This window comes from Zootoca vivipara, chromosome 4, assembly GCF_965207765.1.
Source record: "Zootoca vivipara chromosome 4, rZooViv2.hap1.1, whole genome shotgun sequence".
Taxonomy (NCBI): domain Eukaryota; kingdom Metazoa; phylum Chordata; class Lepidosauria; order Squamata; family Lacertidae; genus Zootoca; species Zootoca vivipara.
The window spans coordinates 91,082,447-91,104,231 of record NC_142587.1 but is presented as its reverse complement, the minus strand read 5'-3'; the positions used below and the strand labels follow the sequence as shown (position 1 = coordinate 91,104,231).

Genomic DNA, 21,785 nt, shown 5'->3' with positions numbered 1-21,785 from the left:
AGTGCTTTTCTCTTCCTTTTTCTTTCTGAGAAGAAGGGTAAAGGCACATCTTCTCTCTGTCTTGGCATTCTAGCATTACGTTCTAGCGCAATTAAAAGTTTGGAAAAATGTTTGGTGCTTCTCTGTGTGTCCCCCCCCCCCTCATTTGATAAAAAGCTGCATTTGAATCATATTAACAAGTGGTGTCATATTAACAATTGTTAATCATATTGTTAATCATATTAACAATTATGGTGCTGGAGGAGACTCTTGAGAGTCCCATGGACTGCTAGAAGATCAAACCTATCTATTCTTAAGGAAATCAGCCCTGAGTGCTCCCTGGAAGGACAGATCGTGAAGCTGAGGCTCCAATACTTTGGCCACCTCATGAGAAGAGAAGAATCCTTGGAAAAGACCCTGATGTTGGGAAAGATTGAGGGCACTAGGAGAAGGGGACGACAGAGGACAAGATGGTTGGACAGTGTTCTCGAAGCTACGAACATGAGTTTGACCAAACTGCGGGAGGCAGTGCAAGACAGGAGTGCCTGGCGTGCTATGGTCCATGGGGTCACGAAGAGTCGGACACGACTAAACGACTAAACAACAACAACAACAAGTCAAGCAGCACCTAGATACAAGATAGGGCAGCTAAATGTATGTGTTCATTTTAACTCTGCTACCTAGACCCTGTCATTTTTAGCCTAGCAATGGAAATGGAGTTGCATGTTGAATAACAGTAAAGTGCTAATTTTCACACAGTTTGAGAAAAGGCAATTAGATCTCTCCAGAAGTTAATTGTGCATTCTTTTGCCTAATGAGCCTAGCCCTTTACTCTTTACCTTGGTTAATTACACCACTGTGAACTGGAGAAAAGAAACCTAATTATAACTAATCAAAATAAAGATCTAGAGTGGTTTTGAAGGGACCTCTGTGTGTGTTTTCCTTTTCCCTTCTTCAAGTGCCCTGTCCTCTAGGCAGAATTAGTGTTTACTTAGTTGCTGTTAACATTATAGTGGCGCCTGTCTCCTTGCTGTAGAGCAGGCTCTGTCATTGGTGCCATTATAAAGCCCTGAGTTGAGGTTCTGTAATTTGGCAATAAAAATGTACCATAGGCTACTTCTAACACCTTTTAACTTCCTTTTGGGAATGGGGGATGGGTGGGAAGGGAGGATAATGCCCTTAACATTTGCTGGATATTTAGAAAGATCGTTCCAGAGTTTGAGGTGGGACCCTCGCAGTAAAGAAATTTAAATGTGTTCATTTTAATACTAGACTGGCATTATGCTTATAATGAGTTTGCCCTTTTCTGTTTAGAATCTAAACTGTGCAGAGTTCTGGTTAAGTCTGTATTGATCACAAGCATAAATATATTAAACATGGTTACTCTGGAATGTTACTAATTGCCTGTGCAAAATTGGCAGGCATATGTATGGATCTTTTTGTCATTTTTAATTTTTTTTTAAAGTTGGCTCTCCAGGTGCATGAATAAACACTTTCTTAACAGAGATTGATTGTTTGGCATACTGTTATTACTGATTATAGTATGTTGCCTATTAAATATGCCACAGTATATGTGCTATAAGCTAAACATGAGAAAATTGCTGTGGCTTTTGTGGATTTGACAACTTAGAACACAAATTGTACATGGGCTGAATGTTATTGCAATTTAATGTTTGTGGCAGCTTGGAATGGTTAAACTTTACCAGCTAATTCCATAAAATACTTTCTGTTCCCTGGAGCTTTCCCCTGCTTCAGAATGGCCTTATTTTAACTTCACAAGGCAGCAGTCTGGTTAAAATACATTTTGAAATTCATATTTGGCATAATAAAGGTATTGCCCTGGGGAAAAAAGCTCACAGAATAGTGTGCAAGGTTTTTGAGTTTTTTGGACCTCTTCGTCTGACAGTAAACAAAGCAAGGAGTTGGGAAGGGAAAAAACCTGGCTGATGGTAAGGCAGTGGATTTTTGGGGCTGATTTTTTGGCAGCCCCCCAAAATATGGTTTTGGATAAAATAAGTTAACTCTCTGCTGTGTATTGTGACTTACACTTTCCTAAAAAGATGCAAGAGCAGCCTTTCAAGCTTTCTGCCTGCTTGATATGAGCTTTTTTGTGTACGAAATGAGTTTTGCAACCAGTCTTGAAATTCTTTGGCAAGCAGCAACTGTGGTGGGCATTAAGCAAGGTGTACAAATCAGTCAAACCTCTTCATTTTAATAGAAATGTAAGTCTGAAACCAATAAACCACCAGGGCTTCTGAGAATATGATTTCTGAAAGGCCAATATGTCCTCCTGTCTTGTTTTGATAGAAGACAGGTTATTTCCCCTCCTTTCTCCGACTGAAGCATAATACCGTGTGTGTGTGTGTGTGTGTGTGTGTGTGTGTGTGTTTTGCCATCTCCCCCAAGCATAACTTTAATAGAAGGGCAGGGGTTTTGAAGACAGAGGTAGGACTCAAAATGGCAAAATTAACAGCAGCCATAAGATGCCAGACAAATCAGAAACTAAGGCTAGAATGGCAATGTTTTGAACAATACATGAGTAAACACTGTTCTAAGGAGAACATGTTCTAAGGAGAACATTTATAGATTAAGTTTGTAAAGTAGACTTAGGTAAAATTAATATATTTAGAACATTAAAGATGAGATCCTCCTCCTGCTGCTGCTGCTTCTTGGTGTACTGGGTGGCTGGCTGCAAGTTGCGCTACTGCTCCGCCTCAGAGAGAAAGCCGCTCGTCGTCACTCACTGGGCTCTCCCGTGCGCAGCGGAGAGGTCTGGGCCAGCTTGGGGGGCAGCTGCCCCCCTGCCCCGTGGTGGGTACGCCTATGTATGGGGTAATACAAGGAAATACAGTTCTGATCTCAAGATAGTTAAAAATTTGGCACAACAGCAGTGTTAGAAACTGGGATAGAAAAGCTAGGAGCCGAATGGCTTCGGGGACCTGGGTTGTGGGTGCCAAAACAGACTGTCTAGTCGCCACTGTGTGGATTGGCAACACTTTTTTTCTATTATTTTGATAAGCATGTCACGTAAGTGACACATTGTTAATATCACATTTTTAGCGGAAATTGTTATTGGTACCGTACTTCAGTTTTTGAAACACTATTCTTTATTGTTAAACTCCTTAACATATTGTCTATCCTTAACATATATTTCGGGGCTTCAAAGCACATACATTTCAGTAAACCTTGAGTGTCAGCCAGGTGTAAAAAATTGCACCCAGGCTTTTTGAGGTGCTCGCAAATGGAGAATCTTTAGGTGCAAAATGCGCCTGGCACTCTGCTAATTTCAAACCCTGAACACTGGAGAAATGCTTCAAATTATATCATGTGTTATATCTTTAGGGGAGAGGGAACAATTCATAGGCAAACATTCTTCAGTTTGCCATTATATTTTGTACGATCAAATAACTTAATTTGTTTCGCAACAATAAAAATAAAATATGATCTTATGATTAGTGATTTATTTTCTTTTTATTTTGCTAATGTATTTTTTTTTGTTTTGATGCAGATCATTGCCATGTTTTTTTCCTTAATGTTGGCTGTATAGAATTTTTTTTGCAAAGTACTTATTTTAAAACATGTCTGAATCATGTAATATTTAAAATATTTAGCGGTGTAAAAAGAATAAATCATTAAAACTAGTGAAACAGTATTCTCAAAACAGATGAAAATAGGAGAAATCTGTAAGAATATCGTATTTAATAATAAAAGAGAAATCTTGGCCAATGTGTGAAATTTCAAAAACATGAAGGAATTATGGTCACAGAATAGGTATTTTGTGTCAGATATTTATCCTTCTTCATAAATACTAGCGGCAGAAGATATGTCCCATAATATGTAAATCTGGATGAGCTATTCAGATACACAACTCATTTCGCAGTGGAAAATTATAGGCTTCTTTTAGGGGGAAAATAGCCAAGCTTTTAATGGCTTAGCCTTAGGGAATATCCTGAGTAGTTAGTCTTCAGTGTCTTGGGGATTGTAGCTGTCATTGAAGTTATGCTGTCATATAGCTGTGGAGGTGGGAAAATGACATTGTGATCCTGGCAAAAAGTGAACCAAATACCAAACTGGAAAAGTACAGTAGAGTCAAAAGCTCTTCCTTTGAATGGGCTGCAGAGCCAATGCTAAGTCTTTGAAATTGTGCTTGCTTCCCCTCCTTTTTCTTTCTAGGGGCAAAAATGATGGATGCCTGCACTTCAGTGAAAATTAAGCTTTGGGAGCTTACCATGAATTTTGCTTGCCTTTGAAACTCTCCCACTCAGTTTGCACAAAAGTGCAGAAAGGCTTTGACCACCGAAGCAGTTTCCAAAAATGTCCTGGGAATTTTTAGATGAATGCTCCTGTACTAGATATGTAGGAGTTTTATTGTCTCATCTTCCAAGTATTTGAACTCTTCGGTGTTGTTGTAAAAGTGGAGGGGGAAGATTAGTTGTTTCCTCATATTTATTAGGTTGGTTCATGCCTATTTGGTTTCTGACCTTCCTCAAATAACCTTTTATCTCCTTTGTTAGATTCTTATACTCATTTGTTCAAATATAAATGCATCCGTTGGAAGGGATCTCTTCCGCTCAAGGTCCAGAGTGCTCTGTAAAAACCATGTCAATTTTAAATTTGTTTTGAATGATATTTCAGTGTTGCATAGTTTATGATCAAATTAAAATCCAGTTAAATTCCTTGCTTAAAAAACAACTGTGAACATCACCAGAGTGCAGCATTAGCAAGTATTTTGATTTTTTGTTATTGTTAGCTACCCTGGAAATATTTGTTACTGATGTAGTAAGAACATAAGAACAGCCCAGGAAAGGTTTTTGAGGAGTGGTTTCAGCACTGCCACCTTCAAACAGGCAGAGAACACTCCCTCTCGCAAGGAGGAATTTATCACCCCCCTGGCCCAGCCAGCTATCCCAATCCTGCTAGTTTTTATCAGCCAAGAGGGGCAAGGGTCAGGTTGCCCTGACCGATCCAAGAACCTTGTCCACATCCTTGAGCCTTACTAGCTAAAACTCATCCAGCATAACAGGACTAGTGCTCTGGACACCTCTTGAGAGTCATCTGCTGTAACAGTGAAGGTCCTGGTGCAGGGGTCAGCAAACATTTTCAGCAGGGGGCCGGTCCACTGTCCCTCAGACCTTGTGGGGGGCCGGACTATATTTTGAAGGGAAAAAATGATGCAAGAGCACCACGAGCCCCGGTGGCTGCTTACCTGTGTCTTGCGAGCGGCAGGGCTCCAGAGAGGGGCTGCTTAAAATGGTGGCCGCTTGAGCACTGCCACTGCTGGCACCAACAAAGCCAAGCCCTCTTCCTTCTCTAGGCAGAGTGGGAGAAGCCAGGAGGAGGGAGGGAGGAGGCGCTGCCACTGTTGCCGTGTGAGGGAGAGGGAAAGAACATGTGTGCGATCCATGTGGCAATTCCCGGACCGTCCGCGGGCCGGATCCAGAAGGCAGTTGGGCCTGATCCAGCCCGCGGGCCGTAGTTTGCCTACCCATGTCCTGGTGGATGCAAGCAATTTTATCCTCAAGTGTGTTGGCTGCATTGTGTAGGTGTGTGATGCAGACGCTCCCCATGCTCCTCCCGGGACTGGAAAGGGGTTAGTTTAACCTCTGGTTTGCTAGTAAAACTGAATTACTGTGTCACAAAATGATGTATGTTTAAAAAGTGTCTCACCAACATAAAAAGTCTGGAAAGTTCTGCTCTAGAGTATAGCAGGGAGCCAAACAGGCTCCACAAAGCAGGAGAATGCACTCAGGGGCCATCATGCCATTGACCCAAGCCATTCGGATGTTCTAGAGGTCAGCCAGGGCTTTGACAGGCGTGCCAGTCATATTAGCGGGAAAGCATCCCAGAGCCATCGGAAAACCCATTGGATCCATCAGCCTCTGAGGGCAGACCATAATAGTACCCCGGCCTCTGCAGAGGGGAAAAGGTGCCGAAAGACTAAATCTCAACAGGAAGTGATCTGGCCATGACAAGGGACTGCTGCCAATATCCACACCTTCAGATCACCCTCTTTCTGCTCAGTTTTGAAAACAAGGTCCAAAGTGGAAGTAGTACCCAGCCATCATGGCTGGTAGCCATTAATAGCCTTATTCTCCATGAAAGTTTCCAACCCCTGGTTAGGATACACATCTACCCAACGTTTAAGTGTCAAACTTCCAGAGTTCAAAAAATTACATGGCTTTTCTAATTGCTGTTATGGGTTTCTTTCCATCCTATGGGTTCTCTTGGCATCTGTCTACAGTCATACCTCGGTTTAAGTACGCCTCGGTTTGAGTATTTTCAGTTTAAGTACTCCGCGGACCTGTCTGGAACGGATTAATCCACTTTCCATTGCTTTCAATGGGAAAGTTCGCTTCAGGTTAAGTACGCTTCAGGTTAAGTACAGACTTCCGGAACCAATTGTGTTTGTAAATCGAGGTACCACTGTATCTTGAGAGATTTTGGAGGAAAAGAAACCCATGTCAATGTGGAAAAGGCTTCTACAGGCTATTGGGAGGCATGTCAAGAGTTGTCTTCCCTATGGCAAGCTGCATTGTACATTGGGTCTCCTTTTGTTTGTCCCATGTCACATATCCTTAGGCGTGCATGGGAGCAAGTGAAGTGTGCCCCATGAATGGTGCTACGTAGTCTGGTAAATAGTAGTAAACTCTCAAGCAGGTGAGCTAACTTTGTCAATTGTCATGCTCTACGCCAGTAAACTAGTTATCTTTTTAAATTAGTTTGACACAATCAGCTTTTGGTGAACACGAACCACCTACTTGTTATTTCCTTCCATATTTTTGAATTCTTGCCTCCATAAATATTTGTTCTGCAGTTTTTCTTGAGGTCAAATCAACAGAGGGCTTAGTTCTTCTGTTTTTTCCTTTTTTATAAACATAGGCACAGTATCAACTACTTTCCAGTTAGAAGGCATCCAAGTTTTATTTTGAAAAATGTATGAGATTGTTATTTCACACATTACTTCAATTAATGTTTTTGGCTGGAGTTCATCTCCATTCCAGATCTGCATTCATAAAGTGTTTTAAATTTCAAATTAAGCTTTGTGACCACCTTTTCTCGTGAATTAACATGCATCCTTAAGACATGGCACTATTCACTAGCATTTTCTTTTTTTTGCATAAGAGCGAGTCAGTGTATTCATTAGGATTTTGTGCCATATATAGTTCCTTTAATCTTGTGGTGCATAGCCTTGCCCCTTTGCATATTAGCAAAGAAAGATGGATAGGCACCCATGCCACTGTTTGAAATGCCGCCTTGAGAAATGCATATGAGTCAAATGTTATAGCAGCACATAATGATCAATCTTTCTTCATTAGGGCTTGAAGAGAGGATGTTCCTGGAAGATTGCGGTCTTGGTTAGTTTAATTAGTCGTCGATCTTTTGATGTTACAGGTCACTTGCTTTAATTTTAAGGTAGCTATAAGCTGCACTTATAATACATTTTCATAGAATCTCATAGAGTTGGAAGGCGCTTCATGGGCCTATTAGGGCTGGCAGAGTCATGAATGACAGCATGCAGCAGAACTAAATAATCACACCTCTGCTAGGTAACAAACCAATTAACATTTAAATAGAGAATCACATAACAGCAAGCTGACAAAATAAACAAACAAATTGCCCATCTATAAAATAAGATTGACAGTTTAGTAAACTTTCCCCCAACGAAGTTTTGGTCACTGTAAAATCATTGTATCTGAATCCAGATAATCAAATAGACATTAGTAGAAAATGCTAATACCTATCTGTGGCGATCAGCCTAAACCAGTGGTTCCCAACAGGTGGTCCGGGGACCCCCAGGGGTCCGCAAGCTATGCCAGAGGGGTCCGCAGGATGCTATTAGAATAAAAAATATATTAAATATATTTTGTATGATAACAGATTTTTTGTTTTGGCCACTTCCTGCATGAGCAGAGTCTAGAGCAAAACTAGAATTAGATAGAGGCAGTAGTTCTGCTGTATGCCGTTTACAAACACTACTGTTTTGCAAAGAGGCAGCGCGCGCATTCTACTAACGCTCACCTCCCCAAGATGCTTTGCGCACGTCTGCTTCATTTGTGCGCTACTGCGCAGGTACCCTGTCTTCTCCATTCCCCTCCCTCCTCCCTGGCGCACGCTGCCTCTTTGCAAATCAGTAGTGTTTGTAAACAAAGTGTTGTTTTTCGCGGAAGCTACAGTTCGCGTAGTTAAAAATGGACCGTTGGTTAAAAAGTGGTTCGTTAAAAGGACAAAGGCCTACAGATGAAGAGGAAGAAAATGCGTTTGATGTTCAAGCAACTGTAAAAAACGTATAAATATAAAATATAAAAAGACTCTTAATTTGGCTCTCACTTTTTAATTTTAGGATTAGGAATTAATGGGGGTCCTTGTCACAATAGCGGCTCGATGAGGGGTCCTCAAGAAAATTTTGTTGGGAACCCCTGGCCTAAACGTTAAGCCAGGTTACTAAGGGTTAAATAAAACAGAACTGTTAGAACCCAAGGGGGTGGGCTCTGGCAGAGTATAAAAACCCCACCCCTGGAGTCAGAGAGTCAGTTGGTGGTCAGTTAGTTGAGGTAGTTGGTTGGAGTTAGTCGGTTGGTTATTAGTAGCGAGAGAGCTGATTTTAAATATTGAGGTGAAGCATAGATGGTGTGGGTTATTAATCAGACAGGATAGAGAGTTTGTGTGCTCATTTACGAATACAGTTAGTTGTCTTTAGCAGTAATAGGCCGGTAATAGTTATAAATTAGAGGTAATAGGCCGGTATAGGAAACATCTGTAATTTGGAACATTCTAAGACTAATACTGAAACCATTACGCTTATGTATGAACAATAAAGCAACATATTTTTACTTTCACACTATCCTGGTCTGAAGTGCTTATTAAGTGACAGCAGATATTTATTTTGTCGTTGGCGCAGTCATCAATAGACCATAAAACGTCCGGGGGTGCTGTGCAGGTCAGGGTGACCGCGACACTATCCATTCTTAAGGAAATCAGCCCTGAGTGCTCACTGGAAGGACAAATCCTGAAGCTGAGGCTCCAGTACTTTGGCCACCTCATGAGAAGAGAAGACTCCTTGGAAAAGACCCCGATGCTGGGAAAGATTGAGGGCACAAGGAGAAGGGGAAGACAGAGGACGAGATGGTTGGACAGTGTTCTCGAAGCTACCAACATGAGTTTGACCAAACTGCGGGAGGCAGTGGAAGACAGGAATGCCTGGCGTGCTCTGGTCCATCGGGTCACGAAGAGTCGGACACGACTAAACGACTAAACAACAAAGAAAATGCTAATAGCACTAGTGGATACATTAAAGTACAAGCAGTGCGTGTGTCCAGTTAACATGTGACTGCCAACGCGCAGGTCCATTTGGACCCGAAAGAGGGCAGAACAGGGTGGGCTAAATGCATGTGGGGACCTGGATGGGAACCCCCATGCAAAATGGTTGCTACATGCATGCAACATTTTCGTTTATAAATATGTCTTTTTCTAGTAGTGCAAAATTGACTGATAATATGCTTAAGCTACAGCACAAGTATTTTTTCTGCCTCCCTCCCCCAACTCCAGATTACTTAAAACAATTTTGGAATGTTTTGTAGAATAGATCTTGTGCTTATTCTTTAGCATTGGCCATTTTGATCAGGCTTTCTGTGTGTGCGTGTTCAAGTGAATATTGGTCTTAGACAGCTCTCCTGCTGTATTCTATTTTTGAGTCTACTTTACTCAAAGGCATTTTGGAGGTCTGAAATGGTGACTGTACAGGACACTATAAACCATGTGTCATGATAGGTATTTGCTTTCATAACAACTTATGTTTGGGTTCTTTTTATATTGAAAAGTCACTGCTTAAGTCTGTGTTTTGCATTCTCTGTATTATTATGAAAGCTTAGCTGTTCTTGTTGGTTTTAAGTGAACTTTTGCACTGGTATTTCACTGTCAGACTTCTGCTGAAAGTAGGAAATAGGTGGGTGTGAGTGATTAAGCATAACCTAAACATCAACTGTAATGCTTTGTTATTTCAGACTTCCCTTCCATCCCCATCTTAGTTCTAGATCTGGAATTGTAGGATTTTCAGTGTTTGGTAATAGGTGTTACGCAGCTGTTTGGAAGGAAAATTGGTGATTTCTTGATTTGATTATGGGTTTGGATTATGTGTATTGGATTTAGCTGTACAGGTTAAGTGGTATGTTTTACTTTTTATATAAAAAGGTCTGTATTTGCGGATCAGATTCTACCTGCTGAAGAAAAACAGCTATGAATAGTTTTATGCTATCACATTTATGGTCAGAAAATAATGCTGATGTTAACTCACGTCTCCAGTTTAAGCCAAATAAATACAGGGATTTGCCCCTGTAGAATGCAAAATGATTATTGAAATATTGCCAAACGTATTTTATTTTAATTGAAAGATCTTAAAACAAGATAAAGTCAAAAGCTACCAAGGTACAGTATGGTGTTGCTTGGCTCAGCATGACATTTGGGCGAAGCAGCACGGGGGTGGGGGTGGGGGGAAGGTAAGCATTGCTTCTGTTGATGGCAGCAGATGGTCCCATGGTCAGGGAAGGGAAGGGTTGCAGTGGCATCCTGTCCTCTTCCTGGCTCACCCAGGCATTCACCTCTATTCCAGGCGGAGCGACAGCAGCATTTTCACTTGCCCTTTTGAGCAATTCCAGATGATTCATTGGGAGGGAAGTTTCTACTTGCTTCAGGCAAGGAGCTGAACATTAAACCAGGCATAGGCAAACTCGGTTCTCCAGATGTTTTGGGACTACAATTCCCATCATCCCTGACCACTGGTCCTGTTAGCTAGGGATGATGGAAGTTGTAGTCCTAAAACATCTGGAGGGCTGAGTTTGCTTATTCCTGCATTAAACCATATACCTGGTATAACTCTACTAGGGAGCACTGAGTATAAATTCATGTGCATGCTACATGTGCACATATGCTGAGAGTATTACTAGATAGAGCTATTGTGAAATAAAGTTACAACATCTGTAACTGGATCATGGAAAGTTGAATAGAGCTGAAGCAGCAGTTCTCATAGCATCAACAAGAGATCAGATCTAGTTTATTGAAGATCAAAGCTTGAGTTGGAATCTGGGGGTCTTTGTATGTAGTGTCTGAGACCTATGACCAGTGTGGTATTTGGACTGGGGAGAGCTGGGTTCAAATCCTCACACAGGTTCAATCACTATCTTGCACCTTAAACTACTTCACTGATAAGCGGGGAAATTGTGCATCTTACACACCTCTGAACTTAGAAGTTCCAGCTACTGTCAGCCTCAGATAGCATGACCAATGGGTTTTAGTCCATAACATCCTGATGGCACCATGTTGCCTTAGAGCAGGCATGGCCAAACTTGGCCCTCCAGATGTTGTTGGCCTACAACTCCCATCATCCCTAGCTGACAGGACCAGTGGCCAGGGATTATGGGAATTGTAGTCCCAAAACATCTGGAGGGCTGAGTTTGGCCATGCCTGCCTTAGAGGAAGGATAAAGATACAAATGCAGTAGATGGACAGTTCAAACACAGCCTCTGAACTCTGTAGTGAACAAGGAGCTATTACCGTAGAAATGCAAATGTAATGACAAATCACCTCTTTCAAACTAACAACCAGTGTGGGATAAACACCAAAGCAAAACACTAGTGTGAATGAGTTCTAAAGCAGAGCTGGTGTTTTCAGCCCTCTGGCTGCTGAGTGTGTAGGAACATAGGAAGTTGTCCTATACCGGCTTTGGTTCACAAGTCATTGTAAGCCACCCCACTTTTTCCTTCCCAGGTTTTAGATCAGGGCAAGATGGCAGCTAAAGCAAGGCTTGGCTTTGCCTGCCATCTGAACCTGGGATCCTGGTGAGGAGCTCTCATCCTTAACCACAATCTTTAACCAAAGGCGAAACATTGGCCACAGATAATGGTCAAGGATCATGCTGCACTGAGCTAAAAAGGACGGGAGGAGCAAAGTGGGTGTGGGGTCCCCCTTGGGAGGACCAATCTTCTCATTGGAAGCCAGCACATTTGTGCTAAGCCAATGAGTTGGACCATTGGTTCATCATTCTCACCATTATCTATGCTGACTGGCTCTCTGGGGTTTCAGGCAGGGGTAGAATTTTTCCGTAGACTTAAAGTGAACTTCTGGGTTTTTTTGTGTGCAATAAATCAGCAGTTAAGCTCAGTATGGCTTAATAATTCTATGTTTTGGTTTCTGTCTCTAGGAGAGGGCTGCTTACAATTTACATGGCAAATTTGGTAAGTAATACTCTTAACATTTCATCTACGTATTAAAATGGAATCATTTTGGAAGCTGTTATTAAGACGAGTTTCCCTTAAATGTGATACATAATTTACTGGCTCAGTCAGTACCTAGATTTCACCAACTAATTCAGAGATCCTGAAGGTTCTTAGCTAGATGGTGAAGTGGAAAATATGTTCTATTTACTTCTAATATTGTAGGCAAATGGGTAAACTATTTTTCTTCCAGATAAATTCTCTTGCGTATTGTACTTGCATATGTAAATATTAAATTTTATGTCAAGTGGGTACTTATTCTGAACAGTGTGTTTAATGTGACTTTTTTACTTTCCATCATCAGCTTTCTGTATTGAATTTTTTTGAAAATAAATACAATCACAATTCAAAGTGTGTCATTCTTCAGTGTTCTTTTGATGCTACCTTCTTGATATGCTTCTCTGGAGTCTCTCAGATTCATCAAGGAAATTATACCATGCTTGCTCCAGTAATACAATAACACAGCTGCCTATTAATAAAGCAAAGCAAAGTTGTGCTGTGAAGGTCTATAGAGAGGAATAATTTGATCATATTTCCAGGCCACAACCAGATTGTTTCTTAACCAAATGATGGGGAGTTTAGAAATACATACTTGGTAAGCTGTGATTCCTGTGTTTATGGACCTATGGTGGCAATAACTACCATATTTTTAATTCTAATTAAAATTATTTATTTTAATTCCATGGTAGTAGAGAGAATTATTTCCTTGAGGTGTATGGATAACTAATTCTAGTATTAGGATAGGTACTATATATATATGAGCAAGAATAGAATTATCAAAGTAGACTATTATTTTACAGATTTTTAAAAATAAAAAGCACCTTTAGCATCAGAGCACTGGGAATACAAATTTCATAAGGCAGTTGTGAATAAGAAATAATTTATTTAGCTGTCTTCTGCATGCTTGTGTCATTTAACATTCTTCTAGATGTGTGTAGGCTATTCATGGTCAAATTAAGATCACAAGGGGGGAGTCTTCAGTGAACTGCCTTAAGGTAAAAGATTACCAAAAAGGACTTTTATAGATCTCCAACTATCTCTAACTATGACAGGTTCAATTGGGAAGATTGCTTAGGATTTCACAAGTGGTATATATTATTTTTCATCTGTTATTGTTCCATATACTTGGTTGATATCTGCATTGCAAATAATATGATGTAAGGTTGGCTTTTTTAAAATATCAGAACTTTGATTCTTAATTTTTAAGTTCTGCTCTCTATTGTCACAAGAATAAATATGTCCGAAGGAATTATATTGCTAATGTGGACTTCCTGTTGAGCCCTGGTATTGTCAAGTGAACATAGACACCAGGATTCCAGATACTGAACTAAAATTGAGGTTGTCACCACTGAACTGACATGGGTGATCTTGTAGTCTTGGGTACATTGCGGTTCTGAAAATTTGAATTTAACAGTACCCAAACACTAAGACAGATGAATGCAGATGTTGTACAGCACCATAGGCTTTATTTGTGACATGCAAGTTGAATAACATAATAATTGATCTCTCTGGAAGTTAGTGTAAAAAATAAAAAAAGAATTCACATAAAGTAATATGAGACCTTATGTAGCTGAGAATGTGGGCTACAGAATCTGAACCAGTTGCAATCAATGAATCAACATTTCTGTAATACCAAGGAACCGAGAATGATAGTAGCTGGTCCTGGAGGCTCAACAAACATGCACAAGTCTTTCCAGATCTATTTTGGATTGCACATGTTGAAGGCAAGACATTTCTAAGATGGTAAAAGGGGTGTATTGGTAACGTGTATATATAAAACGATCCCTCTAAAGATATATTGGGATCAAAGCGAACCCCAGGATTCCAGCTGGAGGGAGAAAGTGAAACGTGATCACTACAGTTATTTCTGGATAATAAGGTAGGAGAGGACTGTAAATAAGATCCCTCTTAGATTCCTTGAAAGTAAAAGGCACAGTAGATGACAAGTTGGCAAAATGTTCTCCATTTGAATAAAGTGCTTTGGAGCTAGAAGAATCGCATAAAGCTGTGTAAAATTCTAGGCACTTAAACAGAAGGAAAAACGAGTGGCAGGAGTGGGAGTAATTCAGAAAGCTTCACATGGTGATTGCAGTACTGAGTAGAATAATTAAGTTGCAAAGAAAGCAATAAAAATTATAAAATAATGTGTGTCCTTGGAGAACTTGCAACTAAAGGGAATGGAACAATTAAAAATGGGTAGTTATGAAACCCAGTATTACCTTTTTGGTTCTTATTTCTCTAATGCTGTCGTTTGAAACTTCCAGCTTTCCCCCCAAGCTTCAAACCATTACTTACCAAAGTTTTCTTTCCACTTAGAGGAATGAAGTAAAAATAAAATGATAAAAGATTCTAAAGAGATTGTTTTCTGAGTAGCAATCATAGGGGGGAACTAAGGTTACTGAAACAGTAGCAGTGGTGGCTTTCCTTACTCTCACCCCCCCCTTTCCTTTTCCTAAGATATTGGCCCAGTTCAGGCATACCTCTGTGCCATAGTTTGGTACTATATCTGCATGGGCCTTGGCCTCGAGTGCATCCCCTCTCCTCTGTTGAGCACTGGAAGAAAAACTGGAAAACCAATGCTCATAATGCTAAATTGTGGGTTACCGTTATGTCCAAACAAGGCCAATGGGTTATTTAATTTTTGAAGAAGTCTGCTATATAAATTACCGTAGATAGAATTAGCCATAGCAGTCCCCCACAACTTCAATCCCTGATGTTTTTGGATTACAACTTCATCATCCCCAATGATGATTCCTGGCTAATAGTCATGGATGAGGGAAGTTAGAAGGCTGTACTATACAAGGTGAGGCATAAGTAGGGAAGAAGGGGTTTGTGAGCCCAAGGATTATTGATGCTCATGCACAAAAGACTAAACCATGGCTTGCTGCTAGGTCTGAATACACCTGATGTAAAGAGTGCCCAAAATGTTTTAGTATTATTGTGTGGAAATGCAACTCATTTTGCAAGAAATAAAGCATAAAAGCCACCTTTGAAGGTGACTTGGAAACCACAACTAATCTAGAATGCGGCAGCTAGACTGGTGACTGGGAGTCGCTGCCGGGAACATATAACACTGGTCCTAAAGAATCTTCACTGGTTCCCAGTATGTTTCCTAGTATAATTCAAAGTGTTGGTGCTGACCTTTAAAGCCCCAAACAGCCTCAGCCCAGTATACCTGAAGGAGCATCTCCACCCCCATCATTCAGCCCGGACACTGAGGTCCTCCTCCAAGGGCCTTCTGCTGGCTCCCTCACTGCGAGAAGCAAAGTTAACAGGGAACCAGGCAGAGGGCCTTTTCGGTAGTGGCACCCTCCCTGTGGAACACCCACCCTTCAGATGTTGAGATAAAGAACTACACAACTTTTAGAAGACATCTGAAAGCAGCCCTGTACCAGGAGGTTTTTTAATGCTTAATGTTTTTATCATGTTTTTAGGTATGCTGGGGAAACCCAGCCAGATGGGCTGGCTATAAATATAATAAATGTATTATAATTATTACATGCTACATATGTAGAAGAAAGCAAAAAGTGGAGCATGGTTAAACCCTTGTGCTATAATACTAATAAACTGATGCATTGTGTCCCTTTGAGCTGTATGAAGACCATAAAATGTTGCAGACGAGTATCCTCCCTCCCCACTTGTGAGTAATTGCTGTTGGAGAACACTCATACCATTATGGGACAAAGAAAAAGAAAGATTTGTGGTAGTGAACCGGAATTACACTCATTATTGCTACTCAATTCAAATCAGCAGGGTAGAAGTCTCTATATTAGAATATTTTTGGTGTTCAAAACACTTTCTCGTGTATACTCAAATTCTGCCTTCTATCGTTCTAATAGATTTTTGTTTGAAAGTCACATGCATATTTTCCATGGCTTTTTAGAAAATGGTACAGAAATAGGTAACATGCTGTTTGAGGATTGGTTGAACTTAGGTAATGAATCCTGCTTTGGCTGGTGGAATTATCTGTTGACTTTTTTGAAGACAGTGTGACTACTAATGTTCTTCAGAACTTCCTTTATTTTAAAACTTAAGTACATGATTATCTGCCACCTAGGGCATCCAAAACAATTTTTTAAAATAAAAAACACACTTTAAGATCTACAGTGGTACCTCGGTTCCGGAAGTCTGTTCATAAACGGAAGCATTCATAAACTGAAGTGAACTTTCCCATTGAAAGTAATGGAAAGTGGATTAATCCGTTCCAGACGGTCCGCGGAGTACTTAAATTGAAGCGTTCATAAACTGAAGCGAACTTTCCCATTGAAAGTAATGGAAAGTGGATTAATCCATTCCAGACGGGTCCGCGGAGTACTCAACCTGAAGCATGGGTGTGATTGGTTCCGGAAGTCTGTTCATAAACTGAAGCATTCATAAACTGAAGCGAACTTTCCCATTGAAAGTAATGGAAAGTGAATTAATCCGTTCCAGATGGGTCTGCGGCGTTCGTAAACCAAAAATTCGTAAACCGAGGTGTTCATAAACCGAGGTTCCATTGTAATTGCAAAACCATAGCCACAACTACCGTACATAGAACATAAAAATTTGCTACAAGATTTCAAGAAAACAGTCAATGCAGAAATAATCAAACTGCTGCAGAACAGCTTTCAAAGAAACCAGGGTTGGGTTTTTTTTACCAACAGTAAGGTGTTACCGAGTATGAGTATGGAGAAGGCTCTCACCTATATCACAGTTGGCACATGTAGGGGTGTTTCGCCATTAGGTTCCAGGAAACAGCGATCTGTGTAGCTTTGAGAGCGTGGTTCTTTAAGTATGTATCAGCTCTATAATTATGTCTCAATATACCGCAATAACCACGTAGGAGTGTGCTTTGCACGGGAAGAGACTAAAGATGTTCCAAGTGATACGCAGTATATTTCAGTGAAATTGTAGTCCATTTTAATGAACAGTTTCAGGAATGCTAAAACAGCCTTGGAAGTGATGTAAGCAAAGAAAAAGATAAAATGCTTTTTATCTGACTTTATTACCATTGATTTATTAATTGCCTTCTAAATCAGTGTCTCAAGGAGATTTGCATACAAGATCATTTAAAAAGGTTAAAAATACAAAAAAACAGCAACTACATTAACAAGAAGATTTAAAAACCCGAACAAATGAACACTTATGAGAAAGATCCATTTATCCAGCTGGGAAAGCCCAGCAGAACAAAAAATGTGTTCAGTCATTTCCAGAAAGTGCAGGTAAGCAGGCTCATCTAGTATCGTGGCAGGAATGCCATTACACAGAACAGGGGCAGCCACACTGAGTTACTATGTAGCAGACTTCTGAGAATTTAGGAACTTCCAGGACTTACTTAGTGTCTTAACAATAAATCAGCCCCCCCCCTCCTGAAAGTGGTAGGTGGGCTTTGTGTAGGCTTAAAGGGATTTGCTATTGGTATGTCAGCCTTCTCTGTTTGTTCTAGAACTACACTTCATGTAAGCAACTGGTGGGAAAAACCATCTCTGCTCTCTATGACTTCAGCTTGTTTTGGTGACTTTGTAAGGAAGTTAGTCGAACTTTCAACAATACTGAGATTCTTGTTTTAAAATGAAATGCACATGTTTTAAAGCAATCACAGAACAAGCATGTTTTGCGTTAGCTTGAAAGTGCTCAGTACACTTTGCAAAAATGCATTTCTACCCTTTGAAATGGATGCCCTCATTGCTTAGCCGTGTATATATTAAGCATCTCATATTTTGTGGAATAAGCAGTTTGGGCTGTAGCAAAGACAATACTGCTATGAACTGATACCCTGAAAATAAGAAAGTTATATGAAACATAAGCAAAAGATACATGATAATTCAGATTTTTTAAGGCTTGTAATAGAAGCTAATTTGATTAACAGTGCATTATATAATCAGGTTAAAGGAAATGGAGAGTACTCATATTGACTTCTTAAAAGCTGAAATCTAAGGTCGCTGTTGCTGCCACCTCAATAAATCTTTTTGAGGCAAGTTTTAAAATTAGGAGTTATGTGAACTCTTAACATTGCTGATGTCTTCACTTTTTAAAATCATGCACTAATAATATTAGATCCTGGCAGCTGGCATACTTGTGGATTGACATGGCTAATTGGCCATGGCATGTTAGCCCCAGGAAATCTCATCTGTCACTTCAGCCCAGAAATTCTGGCAGGAACCAGATAAAGCATCTCTTTGTGGCCTTTTTACAACTCTCCCAAGAAATGCTTTAGAAGCTTGATATGGGAATGCACTTCAGCATTTATATTTTTCTGCAGTGTACAAACTTGAGATGTGTTGGGGAAGGACTAGAAAAATCATGTAAGGACTAGAAAAATCATGTAAGGACTAGAAAAATCATGCAAATGCCTGACATGTAAGATCGGCCCTCTCAAATAGTGACTTATTGAAGGAGTAAAGCACTTCACGTCTGCATTGTCCATCCTACTAAATTGTATGTTGAGAATGGTCCTGTAGCAGCCTTGTCTGTTACGAATGGATCAGAGCAGCTCTTACCTGGTCCCAGGACAGTGCTGAATCTAGGAGCACTTCTGTGCTATGCTCCTGACCTTGGTGGAAAACTCCATCCAGGACCAGTCACCTACACCCTGATCAAGCAAACAGTCCTGTGATCTTCGGATGAAGGGCGACATAGACATTTACTAAATAATAAAACAATAAAAACTGACTTTTTTATTATTCTATTTCTATGCTGCCTTTTAATCAAATCCCACAGCTGCTTACAAACAAAAGATAAAAACAACATAATGGAACATTATGAGTACAGCATAAATCGTATGGAATACTTAACAAATAACCAGCAAAACAATCACAAATCACAAATAAAATAATTGCCATCTATGTAACACTATTAACAAAGCAACTAACAAATACTGTAAGCTAAACATCACAGTTACACCAAAAATCTTATTATAGGATTCACAAAGGACTACAGCATTCATATCTATAAAACAATATTAACAACATTAACAAAATAGCAACAAAACAAACAAACAAAGCCCTGTTGAATTTGTACACATGCTCTCCCCACCGCCATGACTCACAAACTTCCATTCTATTCAATGCATCGAAATACACCTGTACATAACGTTCCTGGCAGCAACTTGCTTCTGAAGGATCCTTGCGCTGGAGGTGGTCAGTACAAAGACTCTCTCCCTGCACATCCTTTCTGCCACTGACACTTCCATTTTCATAACAGAAAAATGGAATACCAGATTAAGACTAGGCTGCAATTTGGAAGTTTCTGCCTGGTCTGCATTAAGCTTCATTATTTGCCCCAGCCCAGCCCAGCCCTATCAGTATCTGTGTAGAATTTTGACTCTGAATGCAATTATTATGTAACTGCAAATGCAACTCAAATCAGATCTTTTCAATATGCATGTTCATTGTTAGCACATTGGAGTTTAATTCTGAGCAATTATAGCTGCATATTTTTTCTGTGCTATGCTGTGGTGACAGGCTCAAGTTCAGCCATGAAGCAGAAGAAATGTGCTGATTCTGTCATCATTTGTCTTTGAGCTATGCAACCTGCTAAGGTCCTAGCCTTCTATTTGGATTAGCAGTGTGTTTGTGTACATACATCTGTTTTGTTGAATTTCCAATCTCCCATATGCTACTACAAAGGCAATATTTATCTCCCCTGATCAATAAACAAACAACTTTAATTCAGGGGAAAGTTGTCAGAGGTTTGGGAAATGGACAGCTAGGTGCTTGGTAGAAATGGCAGAGTGAAAGATTTAAATGGAACTTGAGTGTGCTGGAACCAAGGCAGATAACAAACACAGCCCCTGAGTTGGCATATGGGGGAGGTGGAATCATGTCTCTGTGATATGCTCCTTATGTCTTGATTAATGGAAGAAAGTGGAGGAAGGTACACTCTAGGAAAGCTTGTAAATGTCAATCTTGATGGAAAGCAGGTCACTTTGCAGACAGGATTGGTGTTGCTAAAAGCCAAAGGAAAAGAAAATCCCCCAAGTTGATTACTTAAGGGGCAAAAAGAAAAGAAAACTGTTGAGAGAAAATTACTGATTTAAATAGAAAAAAAGTCAAAATATCTATACCTGGAATGATCTGTCATATAGATGGATCTTTTCGTCTTGCCCAATCTTCTTCCTGTAGCTGTTCAAACTAACTTTGTTCCCCGGAAGGGCTAAATCTTAGACATGCGAAGTATGCTGGGCAGCTAGGTAAGTTAGGGAAGAGAATTACTTGAAAAGTTAAGAGGCCAGTTCAAAACTCTGTTTGCTTATGTACAGAAGCTATCTGAGCTATTTCGAAGTTTCTGGCTGACTTGCATCTTTGCAGTGACCTTTGCATCACGTGGATTTAAGTATTTGAGAAGGTATTTGAGCACCCCGTCCCAAAATCACCTCACAGGAGAGGAGTAATGGTATTGCATGTAGGATAACTGCATAAGAGAGTCTACATTTCATAGACTGCTTAAGAGTGTCCAGTTTTTAATCCTTGCTGTAAAGCGAGTCAGCTTGTTGAGAAAATGTGTAATGTGCAGCAAAGGGGTTCTCTTCCCCTCCCACCAAATATTCTTGGAAAATGTAATTGAGTGAAAGTCCAAATGCATTAAATGTTCCCCATAAACTTAAAATAATAGAATAGTCAAGAAGTTTTCACTTTGAGGTTGCTTCACCTTTTAAACTTTGGAAAATATTTCCCCAGTTTTGGCTCTCGTCATGAAATGACTTAAATAAGATTGGCGAACAAGTTCTTGCCATTCTGTATTACTAATGCTTGGATCCCTGTCATGGAGTCTTGTAAGTAAAAGTGTTCTGGTCAGAATTGCCAGATAAAATTATTGTCAGCTGTTGAAAACTGTTTGGCATTCAGTGTGTTTTTGGTGTCAGTGCCCCGGTGAAAGCTTTTAGTAAATTTTACTGGTGATGAGCACGTAATCCCCCCCCCTTGCTAACTTCACCACAAGAGTTTCCCAATTGCTGCGTTAAAACTCTTCAGAAGCTGCGGCTGGTACTGTGCAGAAGTGCTTGCTTATAAAACAGCTTTTGGTACGGGGTGCAAAGTGCAGCTTGGCACCACAGTCTATACAGTTCTTTTCGTCCTATTCAATATTTCTGTTTCATCCTGATAACCTCTTTGACCTAAAAGCTAGCTGCAGTTCTATAAAACTGGAAACCTAAAACAGGCATGATATAACTAACAAAGCCTTACTCCGACCCATCAGATTCCAGGGCAAACATTGCACCAACATGCTACCCAGTCTACAAAGAGGCCAGGTGTTCTGAGGAAGCACACAGGAAGGGAATGTTTCATGGCAGGCTAAGGATGGGTTCCTAGAGGGAGGGAGGGAGGGACCTGGATTCCAGTACTGTATTGCCTTCATGGAATGGGAAGGGGCAGTGCCTCGGTGGCTCCTGTTCCACAAATGCAAGGTGAATAGGGGCACTAAGGCACAAGTAAGAGTCAGAGTAGTATAGTGGTCAAAGTGTTGAACTAGGATGTGGGAGATCCCATTTCAAATCCTTTCATAGCAATGAACTTGGTCAGTGAGCATCTCTCTCAGCCTACTGTATGCCATTTTACAGGT

General features: G+C 40.3%; 1 protein-coding gene across 2 annotated transcripts in view; it reads left to right on the top strand.

Moving 5' to 3' along the window:
* Positions 1-21,785, top strand: part of TMEM135 (transmembrane protein 135) — a 159,646-nt gene that overhangs the window by 17,412 nt on the left and 120,449 nt on the right. For both annotated transcript variants that reach the window (XR_015949735.1, XM_035116527.3), the window contains exon 4: positions 12,173-12,206. Coding sequence is in view for 1 of the 2 variants with exons in the window: in XM_035116527.3 (XP_034972418.1) it covers positions 12,173-12,206 (34 nt within the window). In the remaining variant the exon portion in view is untranslated. The remainder of the gene's footprint in view (positions 1-12,172; positions 12,207-21,785) is intronic.